The sequence below is a fragment of the Geotrypetes seraphini genome, chromosome 1, assembly GCF_902459505.1.
Source record: "Geotrypetes seraphini chromosome 1, aGeoSer1.1, whole genome shotgun sequence".
Lineage (NCBI taxonomy): Eukaryota > Metazoa > Chordata > Amphibia > Gymnophiona > Dermophiidae > Geotrypetes > Geotrypetes seraphini.
In genome coordinates this window covers 135,975,974-136,000,140 of record NC_047084.1, presented here as the reverse complement: position 1 = coordinate 136,000,140, position 24,167 = coordinate 135,975,974, and the positions used below count along the sequence as shown (strand labels likewise).

At 45.5% G+C, this 24,167-nt stretch overlaps 1 protein-coding gene across 2 annotated transcripts in view; it reads left to right on the top strand.

The window, feature by feature from the left end:
• Positions 1 to 24,167, top strand: part of SCLT1 (sodium channel and clathrin linker 1) — a 207,738-nt gene that overhangs the window by 121,184 nt on the left and 62,387 nt on the right. For both annotated transcript variants that reach the window (XM_033939153.1, XM_033939143.1), the window contains exons 14-15: positions 5,097 to 5,195; positions 8,856 to 8,927. In XM_033939153.1, the coding sequence (XP_033795044.1) occupies positions 5,097 to 5,195; positions 8,856 to 8,927 (171 nt within the window). The remainder of the gene's footprint in view (positions 1 to 5,096; positions 5,196 to 8,855; positions 8,928 to 24,167) is intronic.

The following is a 24,167-nucleotide window of genomic DNA, read 5'->3' as shown; positions in this document are numbered from 1 at the left end:
CTCGCTGGGAAGCCATAACATCGGACTCATGGGTCCTTGGCGTGATCTCATCAGGATACTCACTCAACTTTCGAGAGGTTCCTCCCAACAGCCCACCAAGGGCGTGTCCCCCCAATCGAGCGCAGTTGTCCCTCCTCCTCTCCGAGGCACAGGATCTCCTTCGCCTGCGGGCGGTAGAACCTGTCCCCCAAAACCAGAGGGGCAAAGGGTTTTACTCCCGTTACTTCCTGGTACCGAAGAAGACGGGAGACCTGCGCCCGATTCTGGACTTAAGGCGCCTGAACAAGTTTCTAGTCCGGGAAAAGTTTCGGATGCTCTCCCTTCCGATTCTTTACCCCTTGATCAACGAGGGCGATTGGCTCTGCTCCCTCGATCTGAAGGAGGCCTACACCCATGTTCCGGTGCATCCTGCTTGTCGCAGGTACCTGCGCTTTCAGGTGAGGGACCTCCACCTACAATATCGGGTCCTCCCCTTCGGCCTGTCCTCGTCCCCCCGGGTCTTCACGAAGTGCCTCGTAGTGGTCGCGGCTGCCTTGCGCTCACAGGGTCTGCAAGTATTCCCCTACCTGGACGATTGGTTGATCAAAGCCCCGACCAGGGAGGGGGTTATCTCAGCAACCCAACAGACTATTACTTCTCTTCAGAGTCTGGGGTTCGAGGTAAACTTTCCAAAATCCCAGCTGTGCCCCTCTCAGTCCTTACAGTTCATCGGGGCCGTGCTGGACACGTTCCGTTTTCGTTCCGTCCTCCCTCCTCAGTGTCTGGAGGCGCTGGTAAATCTGAGCCGACGGATTTTGAGGTCAACCTCTGTTCCGGCGCGACAAATGATGACGCTCCTCGGGCATATGGCCTCTACCGTCCACGTCACGCCGCTTGCCCGTCTTCATCTGCGGTTACCGCAGTGGACTTTGGCCTCACAGTGGCGTCAGTTTCGGGACCCGATCAACCGACCCGTGACAGTGACTCCTTCCTTGCAAAAATCGCTCCGTTGGTGGGCCGACTCTTCGAATCTTTCCAAGGGTTTGCTTTTTCTCGCCCCTCCACACCACAAGGTCCTAACCACGGATTCATCGGAGTATGCTTGGGGGGCTCATGTGGACGGCCTCCGCACTCAAGGTCTGTGGTCAACAGAGGATCGTCGCTGCCACATCAACGTGCTGGAACTTCGGGCCATATACCTCGCCGCGGTGGCTTTTCAACACCTGCTTCACGACCGGGTGGTTCTCGTCCGTACGGACAACCAGGTGGCGATGTACTACGTAAACAAACAAGGAGGGACGGGGTCATGGTCCCTCTGCCAAGAAGCTCTGCGTCTCTGGGAATGGGCGGTCTCCCAAAACATCTTCCTCTGAGCGGTTTACATCCAGGGAGAACAAAACTGTCTGGCGGACAGGCTCAGCCGCCTCCTCCAGCCACACGAGTGGTCCCTGCATTCTCAGGTCCTGCGTCAGGTGTTCGACACATGGGGGACTCCCCAAATAGATCTGTTCGCCTCCCCCGACAATCAAAAACTGCCTCTCTTCTGTTCAAGGATATACTCCCCGGCCCGTCTCGAGGCCAATGCCTTCCTCCTCGATTGGGAGGGGAAGTTCCTCTATGCATTCCCACCCTTTCCTCTGATTCTGAGGACGCTGGTTCATTTGAAGTCGGTGAGGGCCACTCTGATCTTGATCGCTCCTCGGTGGCCCTGCCAGCCTTGGTTTTCCCTACTACTTCAACTCAGTGTCAGGGAACCTCTGCTTCTGCCTGTTTTTCCCTCTCTGCTATCTCAGAGTCGGGGTTCACTGTTACATCCCAATCTTCAGTCTCTTCATCTGACTGCTTGGTTTCTGTCCCCCTGACTTCTCCCCCGGTATCTCAGTCGGTCAGGGAGGTGTTGGAGGCTATTCCCAGAAGTGGACTAGATTCTCGTCCTGGTGCTCTTCTCACCGCCAGGACCCGGTGTCGGTCCCTGTGTCTTTGGTTCTGGAGTATTTGCTTCATTTATCTCACTCTGGCCTGAAGACCAATTCCATTCGAGTGCATCTTAATGCGATTGCTGCCTTTCATCAGCCCCTGGAAGGGAAGGCTCTTTCCCTCCATCCCTTGGTTTCTCGTTTCATGAAGGGCCTTTTGAATGTTCATCCTCCCCTCAAACCTCCTCCTGTGGTTTGGGATCTTAATGTGGTTCTGGCTCAACTGATGAAACCCCCATTTGAGCCTATGGATAAGTGTCATCTTAAGTTTCTCACTTGGAAGGTGATCTTCCTACTCGCACTCACATCTGCTCGAAGAGTTAGTGAGCTGCAGGCTTTGGTGACGGACCCACCTTTCACTGTATTCCATCATGACAAGGTGGTTCTCTGCACTCACCCTAAGTTTTTACCTAAGGTGGTGTCTGATTTTCATCTCAACCAGTCCATTGTTCTGCCTGTCTTCTTTCCCAAGCCCCACTCTCATCCTGGAGAGGTGGCGCTCCACACTCTTGACTGCAAGAGGGCGTTGGCCTTTTACCTTCAACGCACTCAGTCTCACCGGACGGTTCCCCAATTGTTTTTGTCCTTTGACCCTAACAGGTTAGGGCACCCAGTTTCCAAGCGCACCCTGTCCAACTGGTTGGCTGCTTGTATTTCTTTCTGCTACGCTCAGGCTGGTCTCGCGCTGCATGGTCGAGTTACGGGGCATAAAGTCCGAGCGATGGCAGCTTCGGTAGTTTTCCTCAGGTCCACGCCTATTGAGGATATCTGCAAGGCTGCCACGTGGTCTTCGGTTCATACTTTCACCTCCCACTACTGCCTGGATACATTGTCCAGGAGCGATGGCCGGTTTGGCCAATCGGTTTTACGTAATATGTTTTCTTAAATTGCCAACCTCCCTCCGCCCTTTTTTCATTAGCTTGGAGGTCACCCACATGTGAGAATATCATGCCTGCTTGTCCTGGGATAAAGCACAGTTACTTACCGTAACAGGTGTTATCCAGGGACAGCAGGCATATATTCTCACAACCCACCCACCTCCCCGGGGTTGGCTTCTTTGCTGGGTATGTGAACTGGAGACCACGAGGAAGGGATGCGCCCTCTAGTGGAGCAGGAGGCACGCATGCGTGATGCAGCACAGCAAGCTTGAATCTTCAATCAAGTTTGCTTGAAATGCTGTCCGCATCGGGGCTCCGTAGATGACGTCACCCACATGTGAGAATATATGCCTGCTGTCCCTGGATAACACCTGTTACGGTAAGTAACTGTGCTTTATCAAATGCGAAATAAACTTGAAACTACTTGGAATGCAGGGTATTTATGAGAATGCAACCCTTGTACTTATTTCTACACTTCCCCTCCGAATCCGCGGTTTCAGCATCCACAGATTCGGTTATTCACAATTTTTAAACAAAAATTTTTTTAAAAAATTTTTCAGGTCATTTTAAGCCCTGTAAGCCCCCAGGAAATGGCTGCCTTCAGCTCCCGTAGTCTCTCGAGCCATTTCCTGTGAGCGATCTGCACGGGGCAGGAGTGTGGGAAGATTGCTCCTGCCCCGAAAACCCACTAGACCACCAGGTAAGGCTTATAGGGCTTAAAATAGCCAGGGGGAAGCGGGGGTTAGGGGCAGGACTGGCCTGAATACTATTCACGGTTTTTAATATTCGCGGGCCGGCTCTGCCCCTTGGATACGGAGGGAGAAGTGTATAGTGCTACTAGATTTACACATGTAAGAGAGAGTCCTTCCCTGATCAACAGAGCTTTTAATCTATTCAAAACAGGCAAATATGGCCTAGGGAATTTCATGTATTATGATCATGATAAAAAGCATATGTGTATTAAACAAGGGAATAAGGAGTTAAGAGGTCTGGATTTGAGTTTTTCCTAAAACCCTAAATTTATTCTCTAGATCCTCACCTCTGCATCTTCCAGATATTCTATGGGTTCTTTAATAGTGAAACCTGTATATAGCATATTAAAATAAGCTAAAGTTTTGTTTACAGATCTGTAACTCATCAAGTTGCTAGGAATAGAACACAAGTCGATGACAACTAACTGACTAACTAAACTTTTCAAAAAAAACTCTGTGGAGTGACGATATTCCTAAATGGACTTTATTTGAAAGTGTCAAAGTTCCAAAGGTACACTGAAATCATCCACATAAAATAATTCCATCCACATAAAAATAAATCATCCACATAAGAGCCTTAAATGACCTAGTCTGCTAGGGATACAGGACCCAACACGGTTCACGTTTCGACAAAAAGTCTTCTTCAGGGGTCCCTGGGGGTCCTATAAAGCTCTTTCTGTTGCACATGCAAGCAGTGTCTCACTTCCAGCTCACCACACAATTGTTTCCCACGTGCTCACCTTTATAGGACCCCCAGGGACCCCTGAAGAAGACTTTTTGTCAAAATGTGGACCGTATTGGGTCCTGTATCTCTAGTGGACTAGGTCCTTTAAGGCTTTTATGTGGATAACCTATTTTTATGTGGATGATTTCAGTGTACCTTTGGAACTTTGACACTTTAAAGTCCATTTGGGAACATCGTCACTCCGCAGAGTTTTTTTTTTGTTTTCTCTGGATTTTCTTCTTTGTGGATATTTTGGGGTCAATTCCTTTTGATTTTAACTAAAGTTTTCAGCATAGGGGCAATCATTTTGGGACCGATACTGAGACCGTAGGAGGGAGACTGGCTAACTTCCACGGTCAGCACTGGCCACTGTTGTTCAATGCCGGGCTATTTCCAGTGACCAGCATTGAATATCTGGTCTACCTTTGGCCAGCTCAAACTTAGCCAGCTATGTCCGTTTTAAGCGTTGACCAACTAAGTTGTAGTGGCCATAGGTAGACCTGCTTTTTTGCGCAGCTCAATTTGGTCATTAAACTTGTCCAGTTAGCTGAGATTGGCAGCTATCGTGTGATTTAGCTGGTCAAGTTTAAACCACTAACCGCTAATATTCAGTTGAAGATCGCCATCTATCTCCCGTAAATATTAGCAGTTAGCTGCCCAACCACTATTTAACTGGCCAGGAACCATTCCAGGCCAGTTAAATAGTGCTGAATATCAGGCAGTTTATGTCCAGAAGCATTCTGTATAGTTTATAATTAATAAATCTTTGCTTTTCCTCTGTCTTAAGGTATTTCTGAGAGAAAGGCAAAAGGAATCGGAGATAGAACAAATGAGAGAAGCAATGAGTCAGCTGATTCAAGAGGCTGCTGCAAGAACCAGAAAAGAAGTAAGCATAATTAGCTGAAATAATATTGTAATCCTGTTTAGATTTTAATGCTGACCTTTAATATGGCCATATGTCAGGGCTACCCAAAAGAAACAGGGGGAAAAGATATGATCACTGCTGGAGCGAAAGCACGAGTTGCAACAAATAGGTGCTGCCAGCCTCTATTTTCCATTGAAACATAACATAAAAATTTATTTCCATACCACAGTCACTATTAAGTTCTAAGCAGCTTACAAAAGAAAAATAATACAGATAAATGAAAAGTTTTGATTACCTAGCTAGAGAACAAGTACGTTTTCAGATGTCTCCCGAAAAATTGGTAAGAGCAAGATGTCGCGATTAGAGAAACTAACGGCGTCTTTTACAAAGCCACGCAGCAACAGCCCTGAAGCCCTTTAAATCTCTATGGGCTTCGGAGCCATTTGCGCGGCTTTGTAAAAGAGGCCGTAAGTCCATATCCCAAGCTGCTGCCTGATATGACAAGAGGCGATGATGGTATCTTTTAGATTTACACCCTTTAACCGATGGAAAGATAAATAATGCATATGAACCTCTGGAATTTTTATTATTAGTAAATGTGAATGAATCTAAAAGATAAGTTATAAATAATATCACAGATACATAAGAAATGCCTTCACCGAATCAGACCCTTGGTCCATCCAGTCCGGTGATCCGCACACGCGGAGGCCCAACTAGGTGCTTCATAAAGAGACCTTGTTTACCTGTATCCCTCAATGTGATTTGCAAGGAGGTATGCATCCAACGTGCCCTTGAATCCTATAATGGAGGTCTCCGTCACAACGTCCTCCAAGCGTCTACCACTCGGAGTGCTCGGAGAAAGTTGCGAATGCGAGACCGGTATGTGGTTCAAGCCTTCCAGTACATGTCTCCTAATCTCAATCACTGCACTTAACTCCTGTGAAGTTTATAAAATGATACTCAGCCAGCCCAACACAATCTTTCGTTGGTAGTTAGAAAATGAATAGCTATGAAAGATGAGGTGGTGAAATGGTATTTCTATTGTAGATGTATATGGTATGAAAACCTGAAGCGGCTTCAGCTCCTGAGGACGCCTATGCGGCGAAACACAAGATTGTGTTGGGCTGGCTGTCATCAGAGGCGAACCCAAAGTGACACGATTTTATAAACATCATAGGAGTTAAGTCCACGAAGCACAAGATTAACAGTGACTTTTAAAGACTGGGTATCGAGGGACTGATGTTTCAAGTTTCAAGTTTAATTTTATTTGATGTATCGCTTATTACAAACTAAGCGATTAACAAAATATAACAAACATCATTAAATTATATATTATTGAACACTAAAGGGGTAAAATAACAGTATTATAATATTTCTTTAACTAAAAGGAATTAGACACACAAAACAATATTGACAAACTATGACACATATGGAATGAACATGAGGACTTAAAGTTACAAAAATATTTTCCCTAAAAAGGGAGAAAGAGAGGTCAGAAAGGAGAGGGAGAAAACATTAGGGAGGGATTAAAGTTCTCAGATAGAAATTGGCAATGAAGTGAGTTTAGAGGTCAAAAGAAATTTTAAAAAGAAATGATTTTAAATTAGTTTTGAATTGGTTTAAATTCTTATTTTTTCTGATGTATAAGGGAAGAGAATTCCAGGTAAGAGGAGCCACTACAGAGAAAATATCGTGGCGTTTTGTCCCAACTATATGTTCCAGGTTTTCTATGCAGCAAGGGTGTATACCCAGGCTGCAACATGATCTTGTTTAATGAAATGTTCTGTGAGAGGGGAAATAAGCATATTTATAAAATATATTTATGGTAAAATTGAGAATGATTCAATAAATAGATTTGATGAATTGATCAATTGTAGTAGCTAGCTTCTTCTGTTTTTATAGTATGTGTTAAAACTTTGTTATTGTGGAAGGTTTTTTTTCTATATAACGTCCTAACTGTATATTGATTGGTTCACCATGCGTATTTATTTAGTATAACCTCAGTGGTTTGAGACCCCTGGTCTTAACATGTTCTTGATAAACACAAAATATTTTTTGGAGTAAAATGCTTTGGACTGTTCAGTCACAAACATGTTTGAATTAAAAAGGGTGAAGCATGTCTAGAGAAGATCATATTCCACTTCTTTTTCAGTACTTCAATGGGCCTCTCATCCATTTCCACTCCCTTATCCGAAGCCTTATTTTTTTCCTTACATTGCACACCCCACAGGTTTATGTTTTCTCTGGCCTTCTTTCATTTTACACAATTGCAAAAATCCCAAAGGGAATATTACAATTAGTACCAATCAAAAAAATCCCCAGATATAAATCAAGAGAGGTGGGTAGCACTGATGTTATGTATAAATATCATATTTTATACAAATATATATATGTAGCCTCAGTGCAATAGTCAAAGCTATGGTGCTGTGGGAACCAGTGCTCCAGGCTTAACAAATTACAGGCAGGCTTTCACTTTAGTCAATTCTCTCCCCTCTGTCCTTTTACCTTTTGTAAATCTTTCCATTCTCATTATTCTGACTTCTTTATGTAGTGTAGAATTCTAGTCTCTCTCTCTCCATTCCCCACATGTCCTGGGGACCACCACTTTTTTCAATAAAGACTTTATCATTGGTTGAAAAGACACCTCCCTTGCCTTTTCTGTTTGACTGTCTGTAGGCGAAGGCAAAGTGTTCTTCTGCCTTTCCATTTCCTGGGGAATTGTACAACATCATTCTCTTGATACAGGTACAGTACTCCCCCCAAATTCATGGGGTTTTCGTTCCATGAACCCCCGCGAATTTCAAAAAACCGCGAATGGTTTTTAGGTAGGGGAGACAGGAAAGGGGAAGCTAGAGAGGCATGAGAGGGCAGCCGGAGCGCAGGCGAGTGAAGGAAATCACTCGCTGTATGCTCCGACCGCCTCTTCCTGCACTAAAGTCGGACCTTACCAATCAGGAGTTGCGTGTCAAAGGTCCAACTTTAGTGCAGGAAGAGGCGGTCAGAGCATACAGCGAGTGCTTTCCTTCACTCGCCGGCACTCCAGCTGCCTTCTCCTGCCTCTCTAGTTGCCCTCTCCTGCCCAGTCATTCGTGGTCGGAAAATACTGCGAATGACCAGGACCGCGAACCGCCGACCTTGAATGACCAGGGGCCATTGACAAAATATTGTAATGAATAAATAGTAGGATTTCTCTTCTTCTTTTCTTCTTTTCAATATCTTCTTTGTGACACACATGAAGGGGAGGGTAGTGAAAATAATTTTTACATAATATGATATAATATGAAATACAATATGTAATGTATGATTGGAAAGTATTAGAAGGGTGGGGGGAGGGAGAGGGGATAAAAATATATTTAAAATATGATGTATTAGATATAAAAGTGATATTGTGTATTCATCAATTGTATTTTAATATTTTGTACACTTTATGTAAAATTTGAAAACGAATAAAAATTATAAACTCAAAAAAAAAAAAAAGAATGACCAGGGGAACACTATACTTCATTTCTTTGACCATTCAGTCACAAGTAAAGAATGGACACATGTGGTGTCATACACTCGTGTATTAGGTTGTCTATTTAGATTAAATAAAACATTACAATCTACTGAAAATGTTACAGCTATAAAAATCCACCTCTGTTCCTCCATTTCACAAACCTCTTTTCTTCTCATTCTCTGTAGGTGGAGACTGCACGAAAACACTGCAATATTCAGATATCACAATTAACAGAAGACCTGTCTGCTCTTCAGATGGTGCGTGGTCTGTGCTTATAGACACAATATTTAAAGGCCCATTTTAGATAGGTTGTAGTGAGGGGAACTGAGATGTCCAGGTCAGGCGTGTGTTAAAATCCCTATATGGGTGGTGGCACTTCTCATATTTGCCAGCATGTGCAGGGGCAGCGGTGATTTCAGAAACAAAGATGTGTACAAAAACCCCTACAGGGATTTAAACATGCAAGCACCAACAACTACGCTGCATGTGCCCATTCTGGCAAACTGCACCGTAGTTGCTGCCACACCACCCAGTACTAATGTTCGCTTCCCCCACTCCCTTCCCTACAGGCCAAGATCACTTCCTGCCAGACAGCACTCTGTATACCTGCCCCTCCTCCTAGACCAGTGGTCCCCAACCCTGTCCCAGAGGACCACCAGCCAGTCAGGTATTCAGGAAAGCCCTAATGTATATGCATAAGGCATATTTGCATGCCAGTCACCTCCATTATATGCAAATGTCTCTTATGCATATTCATTAGGGCTATCCTGAAAACCCAACTGGCTGGTGGTCCTCCAAGACAGAGAATCACTGTCCTAGACCACCATCCCCTGCTTCAGCATCAACGCTGTCCCCCAACAATAGCATCAATATCTGCCCTTATTTGGCAATTTGACTAAGGATTAAAGGGCCATTTCGGATCCAAGCACCTGATAAATCAGGATCAACTGGAAATCGCTAGTTTCCCTTAGCGCCCACTCAACAACTAGATGTGTTGCTGCTTCATGAGCGTGGTCTCGCACGATTCATTCGGATGAAATTTTCAGGGCGGCTACTTGGTCCTCTCTTCATACCTTTACCCGGTTTTACCGAGTGGATGTGGTGTTGCTCTGATGCTGCTTTTGGGACCTCGGTGTGGTGGGCAGGCTCTTCTGTCCCTCTCTAGAGGCTGCCATTGCTTTGGTAGAACATAAGAAGTGCCTATGCTGGGTCAGACCAGAGGTCCATCGTGCGGCGGCCCAACATGTCCAGGACCTGTGTAGTATCCTCTATCTATACCCCTCTATCCCCTTTTCCTTCAGGAATTAGTCCAATCCCTTCTTGAACCCTATTACCGTACTCTGTCCTATCACGCCTTCTGGAAGCTCTCATTCCAGGTGTCCACCACCTGCTGGGTGAAGAAAAACTTCCTAGCATTTGTTTTGAATCTGTCCCCTTTCAGCTTTTCCGAATGCCCTCTCGTTCTTGTAGTTTTCGAAAGTTTGAAGAATCTGTCCCTCTCTACTTTCTCTATGCCCTTCATGATCTTGTAAGTCTCTATCATATCCCCTCTAATCCTCCTCTTCTCCAGGGAAAAGAACCCCAGTTTCTTCAGTCTCTCCGTGTATGAAAGGTTTTCCATACCTTTTATCAAACGCGTCACTCTCCTCTTAACCCTCTCGAGTATCCCCATATCCTTCTTAAGGTATGGAGACCAATATTGAACGCAGTACTCCAGATGCGGGTGCACCATCGCCCGATACAACGGCAGGATAACTTCTTTCGTTCTGGTTGTAATACCCTTCTTGATTATACCTAGCATTCTATTTGCTCTCTTAGCAGCCGCCACGCACTGTGCCAACGGCTTCATTGTCTTGTCCACTATTACCCCCAAGTCTCTTTCTTGGGTACTCTCAGTCAATAACATCCCTCCCATCGTATAGCTGTACCTCGGGTTTTTGCTTCCCACATGCAATACTTTACATTTCTCTACATTGAACTTCATCTGCCATCTCGTCGCCCACTCCCCTAGCTTATTCAGGTCCCTTTGTAATTCCTCGCAGTCCTCTTTAGTCCAAGCAGCACTAAATAGTTTGGTATCGTCTGCAAATTTTATTATTTTCAGACGATACCAAACTAGCTTACTGAATCCGGGAGGGATGTAATAGAATGGAAGATTAGGTTTTCGATAATCTTCTTTCTGTTAGTCCCTGGAGGATTCCGTACGACCCACCGTCTCAGTTGTTCTGAATCGCCTAGTTTCTTTGGCCTCGGTTATTCTCCTTACAGGCTTCAGGTCCTTCCAGCCAGTAGATGAGCACGCATATTACCGAAGGCTGCTTCCGGTGGGTTCTCGCTGCACACAGCAGGTTAGTTTCACATTGTTCCTCAATGTTTTTTTCTGTGTTGCCTTTTGCTTGTTTATTACTTGTTTTCATGTTTTACAGAGCAGACCAGTTCACATTATATATGTTGCTGGGGAGCTTCCCCAGTACCCCCTTCCTTGTTCAGGTATGTTGCTTGGCTTTGGGACTGAACTGCAGGTGGCTTGAACTCTCTCTATAAGGTGGGAGGAGCATGTACTCAGAAAAGTGTTTGAATTTCTGCAACTCCCGGATTGCGGGAAGGGATTGAACACCTAGTTCATGGAATCCTACAGGGACTAAGAGAGAGATTATTGAAGGTGAAAACCCTAATCTTACATTTTGGAATGTGAGAAGAAAACAGCAAACAAAAGGGGAAGAGGAGATGGAAAAATACCAAAGAAAAAGGAGAGGAAAATGCCGCATTCTTCAATGCAAGGCTTGAGGGTCAGTGGCCGGAAACTATCCCGTGTCATTCTTTAGCATCTATCTCAACCTCAGTCCTTCTACACCAGCATTCTTCAATGCAAGGCTTGAGGGTCAGTGGCTGGAAACCATCCCGTGTCCTTCTTTAGTATATATCTCAACCTCAGTCCTTCTACACCAGCATTCTTCAATGCAAGGCTTGAGGGTCAGTGGCTGGAAACCATCCCGTGTCCTTCTTTAGTATATATCTCAACCTCAGTCCTTCTACACCAGCATTCTTCAATGCAAGGCTTGAGGGTCAGTGGCTGGAAACCATCCCGTGTCATTCTTTAGTATCTATCTCAACCTCAGTCCTGCTACACCGGCATTGTTTAATGCAAGGCTTGAGGGTCAGTGGCTGGAAACCATCCCGTGTCCTTCTTTAGTGTCTTTCTCAACCTCAGTCCTTCTTCACCAGTATTCTTCAATGCAAGGATTGAAGGTCAGTGGCTGGAAACCATCCCGTGTCATTCTTTAGCGTTTTTCTCAACCTCAGTCCTTCTACACCAGCATTCTTCAATGCAAGGCTTGAGGGTCAATGGCTGGAAACCATCCCGTGTCATTCTTTAGTATCTATCTCAACCTCAGTCCTTCTACACCAGCATTCTTCAATGCAAGGCTTGAGGGTCAGTGGCTGGAAACCTTCCCGTGTCCTTTAGTGTCTATCTCAACCTCAGTCCTTCTACACCAGCATTCTTCAATGCAAGGCTTGAGGGTAAGTGGCTGGAAACCATCCCGTGTCCTTCTTTAGTGTCTATCTCAACCTCAGTCCTTCTACACCAGCATTCTTCAATGCAAGGCTTGAGGGTCAATGCCTGGAAACCATCCCGTGTCATTTTTTAGCGTCTTTCTCAACCTCAGTCCTTCTACACCAGCATTCTTCAATGCAAGGCTTGAGGGTCAATGGCTGGAAACCAACCCGTGTCATTCTTTAGCGTCTGTCTTAACCTCAGTCCTTCTACACCAGCATTCTTCAATGCAAGGCTTGAGGGTCAATGGCTGGAAACCATCCCGTGTCATTCTTTAGTGTCTATCTCAACCTCAGTCCTTCTACACCAGCAGGCTGCCATCAGCCTCTGTAGCACATTCCCTATGCTGTGGTCCCGCACCTCCTCTGGTGTAAGGGGCGGTACCGCAGCAGAGGGAATGTGCTACAGAGGCTGACGGCAGCCTGGTATGTTCGCTCTGCAGGCTGCCGTAATTAACTTTAAACTGTGGTAGTTAGGCCCAGAGGGAAGAATGGAGGATGCTTAGCATGTCATCTGAGCAAGACAGCCGGGCGCTCACCTAAATTAGGTAGGCAGAACACTGGCTCTGCGATCGACTGGTAGGTCGCGATTGACGTTTTGGGTACCCCTGATCTAGGGGAAGATGGAAAAGAGGCATGAGAGAGAGCGAGTGTGCTAGCACACATGTCTTGGCCCTCTGAATGTTATGAAATTAAATGTGGCCTCCAATTAAAACAAAAAAAAGTTTGGTCAAGCCTTCTCTAAAGGGTCATTTCAAAGCTCGCAATGTCAGTGGCCCACTTGAGATCAGCCTCCTTAGAGGAGATTTGCAAAGCTGCCACATGATCATCTGTTCACACATTCACATCTCACTACTGCCTTGAGGAGAACTTCTGACGAGACTGCTAGTTCAGTCAGAATTTGTTTGGTGTCTAGAATCCAACGCCACCATCCCCAGGCCCAATTTTATTCTGTTCTAGGCTGCACCTTCACAGTTTGTAGTTTAGTTTCAGGTTGATTAACTTTGAGGCCTCGATGTTTTGCATCCCTCTTGTCCTATCATTTTTGTTTTCAGTGAGCCTGGTAGATGAGAATGTGAAGGCCTGCTTGTCCTTGGAGAAAGCAAAGTTACTTACCTGTAGCACGTGTTCTCCAAGGACAGTAAACCAAATAATCTCACATACCCTCCTACCTCCCCTTGGAGTTGTATTATTTGAGCTTTTGTGTCAGCAGCAACGTTAGAAATTTCTACTAACATCTTGCTAGCAAGCATCTGTGCCAGACTCCGTTGGGCGATGTCACCCAGCTCTGAGAATATTTAGCCTGCTGTCCTTGAATGCCTGCTTACAGGTAAGTAGATTTGCTTTCTTTCATTGTGGAATTTCTTGCCAAAGAATGTGGTAAAATCAGTTAGCTTATCAGGGTATTAAAAAAGTTTAGATAATTTTCTAAAAGAAAAGTCAATATGCCATTATTAAGATGGACTCGGGATAAGCAGTATAAAATCTGTTCTACTTTTTGTGATCTTGCCAGGTACTTAGTGAAATGGACCTGGTCCAGTTCACCCCTCCTTAGACAACCTGGTGATCCTGAGCTCCCTCGGAATCACCATATTGATGCCGAACTTAGTACGGACACCCGATCGACATAGCACACTGCTGTCCAGAACTCCTGGACTCGAGCGATCCGCCAGCCTCAGCCTCCCTAGTAGCTAGCTACTGGAAACAGGATGGGCCTTCGGTCTGTCCCAGTGTGGCAATGCTTTTTGTTTTTATTAGGATTCATTTTTCATTGTTGGATGGTTTGAGAAGCCAAAGTTGAAAACTTTATTGGGATTCATTAACCACCTCTGTGACGAGATTCACTCAGTGCTGTGCAAGCATATTTTTATAACAGGACTTTTTATTTGTTGCTTTCTTGTCTCATTAATGCAAAGCACTTATGTTAGAGCAAAAATCTTGATCATTAAAACTTAATGATCTACCTAATGAGAATTTTTTTTTTTGTTAAGGAATTATACAAGAGACTCTGCTTGTGACATGGCTCATAACATTGTAACGATGTGCAGATGATGGCATAATTACTACTCCTACTACTATTAATTATTTCTAGAGCACTACCAGATGTATGCAGCGCTATACAGAGTCACAAAGGAGACAGTCCCTGCTCAAATGAGCTTACAATCTAATCAATAAAGACAAGACAAGCAGGATGCCAGAGCTGGGGGTTACAGTTAGCGGGAATGGTGCTAAGTTTGAGGTACAGCTTCATCTGCCTGAAACTGGCAGGTTACTGATGCCAACAGCTTTCAATATGTATTGAAAACCTGGGAAAAGAGAGAGATTTTTGAACATTGTTTGGAGTAACGTAATACATTGGTAACTAGTTTTCAAGCACAATACTTCCATCATATTAGAGCACAGTCTGATGAATGAGAATACAGTACTCCCCCGCGAAGTCGCGGTTCAGTGTTCGCGGCCCCAGTCTTTCACGGCTTTTCTTTCCCTCCGCAATTATTTAGAAGAATATCCTCCGTCCGCCTCTTCTGCGACCCGGGACTCCAGCCCCCCCGATCCGCTCTGCCTGACCAGCGATCCCAGCCCAGGTCGGAGCAGCAAGCACCACCACCCGCTTCGGCACTCGCAGCAACCGTCTCTGATCCCCGCTCCTAAACCGCATCCAATAATCGCGGCAGAGGAGCACCCGGGCGTGAGAAAGCCGCGATGGGGCCTGTGCTGCCATCAAAGCGGTTTGTTATAAGGTACTGTATTTTAGTCTCGCCGTAGAGGTTCAGATGGGTAGGAGAGATGAAAGGATCAGCAGGGAGAGGGAGGTGTGCGGCGGGGGGATGGGAGGGATTAAAAAATGTACTGGATCTTTTTTTTTTTTTTATGATAGAATTATTTATTAATTTTCAAATGACATTACAAGTATTCATTTGTACAGAAAGTAAATTAGTTGAGATATGACCTATAACAATATAAATCATAAACTATCCAAATAAAATTAAAACAGGAAAAATCTTCCAACCAACTCAAGTCCTCAAAAAGTGGATCCAAGATTTCTTAAAGCAAGCTAAAGAAATATTATTAGAAGATAAATTACAGACAAACTGAGAAAAGGCAGATATATTAATTATGGAGCTGATAGTTTCTCTTTATCCAATCTGGACATGGCCAGAAAAGCTGTTAGTTGTTGTGGTTCAAAGGAAACATATTTAATTGCAGATTATACACTTGCACAGATGTCGCAAGTAAAACGTTGCTCCCTGTGAAGTGACTCCAGGTTTCAACAACAAAAATTATCTTCGCCGTCTTTGAGTTTCTTTAGAAAGATCAGGAAACATTTGTATTTTGCAACCGAGGAACTCTTTCTTTCTGTTTTTAAAGAAAAGTCTCAACAACCATGTTTTATCCAAAGCGAGAGCTACGGTCAAAATCATTGTTGAAGGTACAACTGTTTCTATTTCTGAAATTTCCAACAGTTCAGATACATTCAATGGTGCTTGATTCAATACTTTAACTTGCGTTTGGGCCCCTTCTTTATTTGGCAAGTAATACACTTGAACAAATGGTGGTAAAGTTTCTTCTGAAACCTGTAAAATTTCTATCAAGATATCTCCTAAGCATTTCCCTAGGAGTAACCGAAGTCAATCTAGGGAAATTAATTAATCTTAAATTATTATTCTTAGAATTATTTTCAAGTGTCTCAATTTTCTTCCGTAAAATTATATTATCTTTAATTAGGGACTGCTGAACTTGTTTGGTCACAGATATTTCTTGATCAAGCTTTTGAGTAATGTTCTTTGAAATAGTCACTTCCGTTGATAAATCTTTGAGCTCTCTAGAATGTTGAATCAATTTCCTTTCAATATGTTGGAAATTGGGACCAATTGTCTTAGTGAAATTTACAATCAAATCCCACAGTGAATCTATGCTAAAATCCCACAGTGCAGAATGCTAAAATGCTCACCGTCAAGAGAAGAAAAGTTCCCCTGGTTAGGTCCTGGCTGGAATCTTTCACCTCTGGTTACATGACCTCCCCCGGCTTCTTGTGCAGCTGCTCCCTGAACAGAGAGTACTGCCTCAGTCTCCCATGATGACCCTGCTGCCTCTTGGGGGAGTACTTCCCCCATCTCCGGGGTTTCCTCCACCCCTGGGGAACTTGCCAACCGGGGACACGGAGGTGGAGCTCTCGGGTCGGGGCTCAAGGTGGTCTCGAGCCCTGGAGAGACATCGCCGGTCTCGCCCCCATCCGGTGCTCTCAGCGGGCTTGCTTCCGACTCAGGCAGGGCTGCCTCCTGCATCCGCCGCAACATTTCTTCAATCCTGCCGAAGGAGGGCACCTCGGAGCGCCGTGAGGCGCCAACAGCATTCCTGCCCCTTCTCTTCAGCATCCTAGGTAGGAAACGAGCCGATTCGCAAGAAAAAAGGGGAAATAAGAATGGAGCGGTCAGAAGCATCACTCTCAGAGCATCTGCACCGCGGCCATCTTGGATCCCCAATGTACTGGATCTTTAATGATTATGTAAATATTATTTACTTTTACTTAAATTCTAAATATTAACCAGAATACTTAGCTTTGTGGTTTTGTATATAGGGATTTTTGCGCCAACATGTTTCACCTTAAGGTTTTCTCAAGGTTAAAGATCCAGTGACGAGTGGACATATCAAGCTTTGGGCAGTGAGAGGTTATCGAGCCCAAAGGGTTGTCGCTGAGGATCTGGGGGGAAATCATTTTAACGAGGAGTGTGATAAGATGCACTAGACAAGGGCCACATTTTGGATTTGTAGGTATTTAGAGGGCCTCAGAAAAAATAGTTAATGTCTTATTAAAGCAATGACAGTTTTGAATGAGATAAAATTCTTTATAGTTTATAAATCTTTCTTTTTGGCTAAGTCTTAATAATAATATTGTAATTTATAGCTAAAGAGACATATGATCAAGAAACGGTTTTATTTTACTTTTGTGATTATGATAAACATATCGAGGGCCTCAAAATAGGACCTTGCGGGCTGCGAGTTTGAGACCACTGAGCTACAACTAAGTTCATCTAAATTGTGGAATATTGATGGTTCCTCATTTAAGCAGTTGTAAAAAAATAAGTGCAAGTAGTAAATTACTTTACATAGTAATATAGTAAATGATGTCAGATAAAGACCCAAACGGTTCATTCAGTCTTCCCATTAGCTATACCCATTAAAAAGGCATGATTAAATGAACTTGTCTCTTCTTTGATATTTCTGGGCCGTAGATTGTAAAGTCCGCCTGGTCTTGTCCTAGGTTCCAACTGCTGAAGTTGCCACCTAATCAAGCCATTGTGACATCACTGATGAGGCTCTTAGGCATTGGTGGAATGAGGCATTATGACATCACAATCTCAGCTCTGGAATGTTGCTACTCTTTGGGTTTCTGCCCAGATGCACCAAAGCCAGTGATCATCACTAAACCTGTTCTGACAGCTTTAGCGACGATCACATTTACCAACCCGATGCCAAACCATGTGGTTTTCTGCACAACCACTCATTCCCCAATCCGTCCATGCAAATAAGCTCATTAATATTAAAATGCCATGTAAACTGGTAGAGCGATTGATGCACTAAAAAAGAAGTGATCGCTTTTTTTTTTTTTAATAATTCTTTATTCGTTTTCAAAAATTACAAGTGTACAATAATACATCAGAAATATATTAATTAATCACTTGACAATCTTATTTGTAATCTTCCAAATACATAAATATAAAAAAAAAATCCCACCCCTCCCTCCCATATACTAATAATTAACAATTATCAATTATTATCATTCATACTCCCACCCTCCCTCTATCTTTTCCAATACTGAGGTGTTTAAGATGTCTGATCATTAGAATAAATAATCAATAGCCCCCAAATCCTTTTAAACTTATTATAATTACCTTGTTGTATAGCAAGCACCCTTTCCATTTTATAAATATGGCACATGAATTCCACCAAAAAGTATAATTTAGTTTAGTATAATCTTTCCAATTTCCATTAATATGCTGAATGGCAACCCCTGTTAACATTAATAAAAGTTTATTATTTGCTGAAATTTGGCTTTTAAATCTCATTGATGTACCAAATAATACAGTATCATATGAAAGTCCAACATGATTTTCTAACAAAGAATTAATTTGGGGCCAAATTAACTTCCAAAAGGTATTTATATAGGGACAGAAAAATATCAAATGATCTAATGTCCCAGCTTCTAAACCACAATGCCAGCATCTATTTTAGCTTTTAGCGATCCAAAAAAAAGCAACGAGTCGAGACCGGTCGCTTACCTGTTTAGACCTTTTTTCCCACATGTACAATATATGTCCCATTAGAAAAAAAAATGAAAGTAAAAAAGCACACACACCTCCACCGATAACAGCCCTCCTCAACACACCGACACAGTGATGACCACCCCCCCCCCCCCCCCCCCCCCCCCCCCCGTGGCAGCAAAAACTGCAGGAGGACCCTGTCAGCCTAGCATTGCTAGCAGTCAGCATTTTCGGTTGGCCTAACCAACGTCAGCAAAGGCCTATGGGACATTATATCACTCTGACTCTATAATGTTGATGCCCTGATTCTGCAAAGTGCGTCCCGATTTTAGGCAGCTATAGGAGTCCTACAGCTGTCTAATCAGCCAATCGGGATGCACGTTTAAAAAAAAAAAATGCTCCCCAGGCAGGCCGCCTATATTGAAGGCGCCTCCGGGAGCCTAGGGAGGCCCGCAAGACGCCTAAGCTCACCTAAGGACCTTAGATGAACCTAGGTGGCCCTACGCTTCTCCCTAGTAGAGGAAGAGACGCTTACAATGTAGGCCAGCAAAATGCTGGCCTTCATTGTAAGTAGACGCAGCCATTTTACTTATCGCAGCAAGGGATCTCCCTGCCACAATAAGTATCCTGTCCAATTGCCGGCAGGAGGGTGTCCAACCCCTCCTGCTGGAACGCTGCCCTCCCCCCCCCCCCCCGACACAACCAATCACCGGCAGGAGGGTGCCCAACCCCTCCTGCCGGAGGATGCCCCCCTCTGGGCCCCCCCGCGCTAACACCCCTCCCCCATGCTAACACCCACCGATGACCACCCCTAACCTCCCCCCCAAACTAACCTCTAATTGTTGGCTGGCCGGCTGGGTCTTGCTACCATCCAGCCGGCAGGCCCGCCTCGTCGAAATGATGGGCGGACCTGCTATGCCTAAGGCCTGATTGGTCCAGGCTTCTAGAGCCTGGGCCAATCGGGCCTTAGGCTTCGCGGGATGGGGTGGGCCCGCCTCATTTCGACGAGGCAGGCCTGCCGGCTGGACGGTAGCAAGACCCGGCCGGCCAACAATTAGAGGTTAATTTGGGGGGCAGGTTAGGGGTGGTCATCGGTGGGTGTTAGCGCGGGAGGGGATCCGGAGGGATGCGTCCTCCGGCAGGAGGGATTGGGAACCCTTCTACCGGCAATCGGACAGGCGACCACTATACTTATCACGGCAGGGAGATCCCTTGCCGCGATAAGTGTAGCGGCCGCGTCTACTCTAACCCAATTCTGTAACCAGCGTCTAACATGGACGCCGGTTACAGAATCGGGGTTAGTGTAGGCCCGATTCTGTATAGGATGCCCCTCCTGGGCGTCCTATACAGAATCCAGGCCTAAATGCTTCTGCACAGAATTCACATCTAATATAATAAAATGGTAGGACGCGCATGCGCACTAAAAAAACGTGTTCCCTGATCCCATCGCGTTTTTTTTTTGTACGCATGCGCGGGTTTACGTCACCAAACTCGGCAATTTGGACAACAATCGCGCTTATGCTCAAGCCGCCACCACGAATCCTCTCTCGAACCGCACCAGGATCGAGAGAGGAGCTGCGGTGGGGCCTTGAGCATAAGCGCCATTGTTGTCCCCCTACCTAGCTGCGAGGCTGCGGCGGCCTTCCTCACGGTTTCACGGTGCTTGGTCCGCCAAACAATTCCTGCCGTTGACCAAATTTGCCCCACCGTTCCTTCCCTTCCTCCATCAGGTACAGTTCAGCTCCGCCTATGTTAAAAGCAGCTGCTTTGAAATTGGAGCCCTGCCGCCACCGTAACACGTTCCCTCTGCCGCGGTCCCATATGTCAGAGAAGGGGCGGGACCAAGGCAGAGGGGAAAGTGCTACGGCAGTGGCAGGGCTCCGATTTCGACGTGGCTGCTTTTAACATTGGTGGAGCTGCACTGCACCTGATGGAGGGAGGGAAGGAAAGGTGGTTGTGCGCTGTTGAGCCCCTCTGCACGGGCCCAAACCAAAAAAGGAGCCAGGACTCTTCCCAACCCGGCGCCGCCAGACCCGACAAAACGGCCCTACACTCACAGACCCGCGAGCAGGGTTGCCATGGAAACCTAACCGGAATTACATGCAGTCGCGCAAGGGTCAGTGAGAGGGGATCAGGAGCTAAAGAGAGATTGAAAAAAACAAACAAACAACAGTGCACAAGTAGAGAGAAACACACAGACAGTCACAGAAGGACAGGGGGCTAAAGACACAGATTGAAAAAATAACAAAACACAGAGGACAAGGAGAGAGAGACACAGGAAAAAAAATGACAAACAGACATACAGCAGCCAAGGAGACAGACATACTTACATACAGCGTCCAAGTAGACAGACAGAGAGACAGCAAAAAAATACAAATAGCCAAGGAGACAAACAGAAAAAAATAAAAAATACAATGCCCAAGGATAAATTCAGGAAAAAAACCTTCCAGACATACAGTGGCCAAGGAGTTAGACTGAAAAAAAGGCATACAGACATACAGCAGCCAATGAGACTGACAGCGACCAAGTAGACAATCAGCAAAAAAACACAAACAAACACACAAAGCAAAAAAATAGAAACATACAGCGGCCAAGGAGACAGGCATGCAACAAATAGGAAAAATAAAAAAACTTTTAATAAATCAACCATACATGAAGAAGGAATAAAAAAAAAAAAAAAAGGGAAAAGACACCTACAGGGAAACACAGGGTAAAGAGCATACAGAGAAAACAGAAGTTTGCAGGAATCAGGAACATATAGAGAAAGGAGAGCAGAGACCCCTGCAAGAAGAGAAAAATAGCAAAGAGAGTAGAGATGCTTGCAGGGAGAAAAAGCTAAGCAGTAATGTTACAGCTCGAGAGTGGAGACTGAGGAAGAAAGCAGAGACAGCGCTACACAGGGAAATGGAGGGAGGAAAGAGACAGAAAGAAAAATACAGACAGACATAAATTCTAGCACCCGTTAATGTAACGGGCTTAACGACTAGTACATTAAGAATCCAGTCTAGGGGGGTCACGTGATGCTGGAGACCTGATCGGACGTGCCTCTCTGCAGCTCCGGGCCACTCCGCCCTAAATCTTACTTAAAACCCGCAGATTTGGGGGGGGTGCATCGCGCTTTCCTTTCCCTGCAGGTCGGCGGGCGGGGTGCGTCTCCGCATTGCTCTTTTCTGAGCATTACGTGCAGGTTATGCCGACTCAATTCCAAAGAGGAACGAAGGCTTAAACACTCTGTGAAAGGCCCCAAGATGGCGGAGCAGCACGCGGTGCCGATGTTCACCCTGCAGGACGCGGCCGTGCAAGAACTCACGCGCTCCCTAACCCTGGTTATGGAAGACAAACTCACCCAAATCCAGTCTTTTATGGAGGAGATGAGAGAGCGCTTAGAATCTCAGACGAACCGCCTGCAACGCGCATTGCTCAACAGGAAGTTCGCACGGATAGTTTCGAGGAGCGTCTCCGCACCCTGGAAACAACGGCAAAAACTTTAACGGAGCGTGCGGAAGATCAGGAGAATCGCGGTCGCTTTATAGGAATCCCTGCCACCGTGCGCAACGTGGATCTCCGCTCTCGCCTTGAAGCGTGGCTGCCGGAGGCCTTTGATATCCAGGCTCCTCTGGCCCCGCTATTGATCGAGTGGGCGCATCGAGTGGGGATCCGCAACGAGGGAGAGCAGCGACCGCGCCCAGTCATAGCACGTTTTCTTAACTTTGCTGCCAAAGAGAAGATCTTGTTCCTGTATCGCAAAGGGAAGGAGCTACAATTTGAGGGTCACAAAATCCTCGTTTTCCAGGACTTCTCCCCGCATGTTTCCTATCAGCGACGGGCTATGGCACCTTTTTGCAATGAGCTCTTCAAACGGCACATCAGGGTTAACCTTCTGTACCCAGCTCGGTCCCGAATCTATATATATAAAATCGGATGTATGTATGTATGTGCCGCGATCACGCAAAAACGGCTTGACCGATTTGAACGAAACTTGGTATGCAGATCCCTCACTACCTGGGGTGATATGTTCTGGGGGTCTCGCGGCCTTCCTGCACACGTGGGCGGAGCTACAAACAGAAAATCAGATTTCACCCATTCATGTCAATGGAAAAAATGTAAAACGCTGCCATTCTAACAGTAATTCAAAAACGGCTTGACCGATTTGAACGAAACTTGGTATGCAGATCCCTCACTACCCGAGATGATATGTTCTGGGGGTCTCGCGGCCCACCTGCACACGTGGGCGGAGCTACAAACAGAAAATCAGATTTCACCCATTCATGTCAATGGAAAAAATGTAAAACGCTGCCATTCTAACAGTAATTCAAAAACGGCTTGACCGATTTGAACGAAACTTGGTATGCAGATCCCTCACTACCTGGGGTGATATGTTCTGGGGGTCTCGCGGCCCACCTGCACACGTGGGCGGAGCTACAAACAGAAAATCAGATTTCACCCATTCATGTCAATGGAAAAAATGTAAAACGCTGCCATTCTAACAGTAATTCAAAAACGGCTTGACCGATTTGAACGAAACTTGGTATGCAGATCCCTCACTACCCGAGATGATATGTTCTGGGGGTCTCGCGGCCCACCTGCACACGTGGGCGGAGCTACAAACAGAAAATCAGATTTCACCCATTCATGTCAATGGAAAAAATGTAAAACGCTGCCATTCTAACAGTAATTCAAAAACGGCTTGACCGATTTGAACGAAACTTGGTATGCAGATCCCTCACTACCTGGGGTGATATGTTCTGGGGGTCTCGCGGCCCACCTGCACACGTGGGCGGAGCTACAAACAGAAAATCAGATTTCACCCATTCATGTCAATGGAAAAAATGTAAAAAGCTGCCATTCTCACAGTAATTCAAAAACGGCTTGACCAATTTGGACGAAACTTGGTATGCAGATCCCTCACTACCCGGGATGATATGTTCTGGGGGTCTCGCGGCCCACCTGCACACCTGGGCGGAGCTACAAACAGAAAATCAGATTTCACCCATTCATGTCAATGGAAAAAATGTAAAACGCTGCCATTCTAACAGTAATTCAAAAACGGCTTGACCGATTTGAACGAAACTTGGTATGCAGATCCCTCACTACCTGGGGTGATATGTTCTGGGGGTCTCGCGGCCCACCTGCACACGTGGGCGGAGCTACAAACAGAAAATCAGATTTCACCCATTCATGTCAATGGAAAAAATGTAAAAAGCTGCCATTCTCACAGTAATTCAAAAACGGCTTGACCAATTTGGACGAAACTTGGTATGCAGATCCCTCACTACCCGGGATGATATGTTCTGGGGGTCTCGCGGCCCACCTGCACACGTGGGCGGAGCTACAAACAGAAAATCAGATTTCACCCATTCATGTCAATGGAAAAAATGTAAAACGCTGCCATTCTAACAGTAATTCAAAAACGGCTTGACCGATTTGAACGAAACTTGGTATGCAGATCCCTCACTACCTGGGGTGATATGTTCTGGGGGTCTCGCGGCCCACCTGCACACGTGGGCGGAGCTACAAACAGAAAATCAGATTTCACCCATTCATGTCAATGGAAAAAATGTAAAAAGCTGCCATTCTCACAGTAATTCAAAAACGGCTTGACCGATTTGGACGAAACTTGGTATGCAGATCCCTCACTACCCGGGATGATATGTTCTGGGGGTCTCGCGGCCCACCTGC